This window comes from Fomitiporia mediterranea (assembly GCF_000271605.1).
Source record: "Fomitiporia mediterranea MF3/22 unplaced genomic scaffold FOMMEscaffold_12, whole genome shotgun sequence".
Taxonomy (NCBI): Eukaryota; Fungi; Basidiomycota; class Agaricomycetes; order Hymenochaetales; family Hymenochaetaceae; genus Fomitiporia; species Fomitiporia mediterranea.
Genome location: NW_006760397.1, coordinates 185,262 through 188,403, shown reverse-complemented (window position 1 = coordinate 188,403; position 3,142 = coordinate 185,262). Strand labels below are relative to the sequence as shown.

The window sequence follows — 3,142 nt, the reverse complement described above, 5'->3', positions numbered from 1 at the left end:
AGGAGATGAGTGGATCTGTATGCGAGACATTTCTTGGCCTGAGCATTAGTACGGGCATTTGTGATGTATAGGATGTGCCTTACCAGTGCTTTGAGTAATATTTACCGTCCACTTTGGTTCTAGACTGCGGTGTGGAGCACTGAAATGCTCCTAGTTAATTAATAATCAGATGCCTCCATCGATCAAGCTCTAACCAAAAGCCGAAGGTTGTAATCCTTATGTATCGATTGTTAGACTTACTTGATACTCACGGTTTCACAAAGGGATAAGCTACGTTGTCAGCTCCACTGACTCATTTGAGAATCCAAGAGGAGATGTGGGCGGAGAACATCATGAAGAGAGAGACAGATCTGGCTGGTCGGCAGCTGAAAGAAACGAGGAACCTTGAGGGGTCACCCTAGTGACGTCATCAACTAGACACCATTTCAAAAGAACTCGATTTCTACACGGCAGACTAATGTTCGTAAGAGCTTTAGATTCGCCTCACTACTAGAGGACAAGATACCGCACCATATTTTGACTAAACGAAAGCAAGAACGACTGCATACCACGTCAGCAGAAAGTCTCATCCACCAAGCGAACGGCGATAATCGTCCTCCAACACTTCCCATTAATAATTACACGCCGAACTTGATAATGTCCGCTGCCTTCTCCGCAACTCCATACAGGGTGCTACTCAAGTGTGCACTGACGTGAAGAGGAAGTACGCTCGCATCGACAACTCGTAGGTTCTTTGTGTCATATACGCGTAACTTTCCGTCTACGACACCGCCCAAATCACGTCGCATCATCGCCGCCGTACCTATCTCGTGCCAAACTGCAGAAAACCCGTTGGGTGCCGGAGCTTGAATCCAAGCGACCCATGCGTCGTCCGCTCCACCGTTCCCATCATTTGGTACTACACCAAGCCCAGGCACTATTTCGCCGGATGTGATTGCATCAAACGAAGTATAGTTAAGGACTTTGCGGGATAGGCGAGTTGCCGCAGTCTGTATGATCAACATCGACGCTGAACCAGTTTACGGTTATAGCTGGTTTTGAGAAGATGCTTGTGTCGTTAATTGTGACCCTTCCGCGGCTGAAAGGAACAAGCTGCCACATGCTGATACCAAGACCACTACGAATGCAATCGTTAGTGAATTGAGTGTGTGTAATTAGCATAAGCATATTACGTGTCGCCATCGGTGAAGAACAGAAGCTCAGCAACGGGCGCTAAGTGAAAATATAAATCAGTACAAAGACGTCTTAAAATAGCCAGCTTTCTATACCACTGGTATTAACGATCAATCCGGCTTGCATGCCGAATATTGTCTTAAGAGCGTCTGCATTTAACCCATATTCCGCCTGACTCTCCGCCCCCGATTCATATGAGCTCATGATATAGTCTGCTATCTCGTTCCCTGTCACGCTCCCATTTGAACCGGCATTTTCGGAGAGTTCTTTTAGCGATGGGTAGGCGATACAATCGGACGGACCAAGCCCGTCCTTGTCGAATGTAGGCTGAGTGGACTGTCCAAGGTTACTCTTTGTTCGCTCCATGAGGTTTTTGCCGACAGTCGAAAGATTCACCCTGACTTCGACGCCGAGTGGACTCAAGACAGACGGGTCGCCAATACCGGATATCTGAAGCAATTGCGGTGTACCAATTGTACCAGCTGAGAGTATGATATCCGAACGTGCATTTGCCGTAAAAACGTCGCCAGTGTTATCAGACTTCTTGAAATGCACGCCCGTAGCAGTCACGTTCGGCACTGATCCGGAAAGGATCACGTTGGTCACCTGGTGATTAATGAGAGTTATCCAATTCGTTCGCTCATTTTCAACTGGCGAGAGATGCGCCGTGGCGGAGGAGCAGCGGTGATCATAATCTTTCGGATTTACCGAATTAGGCGTGTAGCTCACACAATTGATATTTCCACCATTCACGTCCGGACAAAGCTTGATTCCGACAAGTTGCGCACAGCATCGACAAATGCAGGTTGTTGAGGACCTCCAAACATGGCTTGCGGGAAAGCAGCATGAACAGGCCCTACAAAGCCATGGAACTTATTGACACAAAGGGAGTTTATTAGATATCCGAGGAGCAAATCTTTTCCCGTACCTTCTTCATATATTCAAACAAGGAGTCGAAGTTCCAGTTCAAGCTCGCGTCTTCTTCGCCCAGAAGCTGCGCGAATGCGTCGTATTGTTCCTTCATACCCCGAGTCCATACGGCCCCATTAATAGAGCTACTCCCTCCTAGAGTTCGCCCGCTAGGAGGAATATCCGGAACAAAGTTAAATAATCTCGCAATTTACCGATCAAGTCAAAAGAATCAGATACTGACCCTAAGATGCCCCTACCCAAGTCCGTTTCCCAAGTCCATGTCAGGCTTGAACCAAATGCAGCCCCATATTGTGTAACGTCATATACACTCTTGTTTGTTCGGTCGTCGTCCCCAGCTTCAATGACGAGCACGGGTTTCGCGGAGTCCTCAGAGAGACGTCCAGCAACAGTGAGCCCTGCGAGTCCACCTCCGACGATAATGTAGTCAAAAGTTTGACCATTCGCAGAGCTGGCATCCGTAGTGACTCCAAATGCATGCCTGTGCAATGGTGATGATGCTAGGGCAACTATAGGCAGAGATAGGGAAAGGATTCGAATAAGCCTGCTCATTGGTGTGAGGCTAGGGATAGGACAACGACGAACGGGCCAAAGGATATTCAAAGTAATTTCAGAGCATATAAACCATTTTGATGACCGGAAGAAACGGCGATTAAGCGCGGGGTTATTCCTCGCGCATTCTGGTATGAGCGCGATGAATTCGGGTCGTCGGACTCCGTCATTTGCATAGTACTTAGTACGAACAGCTTCTTCGAGACTCAATGGCAGCCCTGGCTCGTATTTTCAAACGCATATGCGACCACATCGGTACTGGAGAAGATAAGAAGGGCGAACAGCGCGCACGAAGACTCGCGGTAAAAAATGGGTCCGAGAGAAGACCATGCACCCACGAAGGATTGAATTACGCTGAATCACATAGCAAACAGAGAGCTTGTGGAATGTTCCTGAAGAGATACACAATAAAGACGGAATATGGCCTTCCGGACTTCTTTTTAGAGCTTTGTGGACCAAGATAATTGTAGATGGGGTGAAGACAGTG

At 47.9% G+C, this 3,142-nt stretch overlaps 1 protein-coding gene across 1 annotated transcript in view; it reads right to left on the bottom strand.

Annotated features, from left to right (window-relative positions):
- Window positions 1-617: 617 nt before the first annotated feature.
- The window catches only part of FOMMEDRAFT_170413 (FAD/NAD-binding domain-containing protein), a gene marked incomplete at both ends in the record, with an annotated part of 8,597 nt that continues 6,072 nt past the window's right edge, over window positions 618-3,142 (bottom strand). The window contains 7 exons of the mRNA XM_007270169.1: window positions 618-989; window positions 1,024-1,117; window positions 1,173-1,212; window positions 1,269-1,938; window positions 1,962-2,045; window positions 2,102-2,252; window positions 2,327-2,873. Of these exons, the coding sequence (XP_007270231.1) occupies window positions 618-989; window positions 1,024-1,117; window positions 1,173-1,212; window positions 1,269-1,938; window positions 1,962-2,045; window positions 2,102-2,252; window positions 2,327-2,873 (1,958 nt within the window). The remainder of the gene's footprint in view (window positions 990-1,023; window positions 1,118-1,172; window positions 1,213-1,268; window positions 1,939-1,961; window positions 2,046-2,101; window positions 2,253-2,326; window positions 2,874-3,142) is intronic.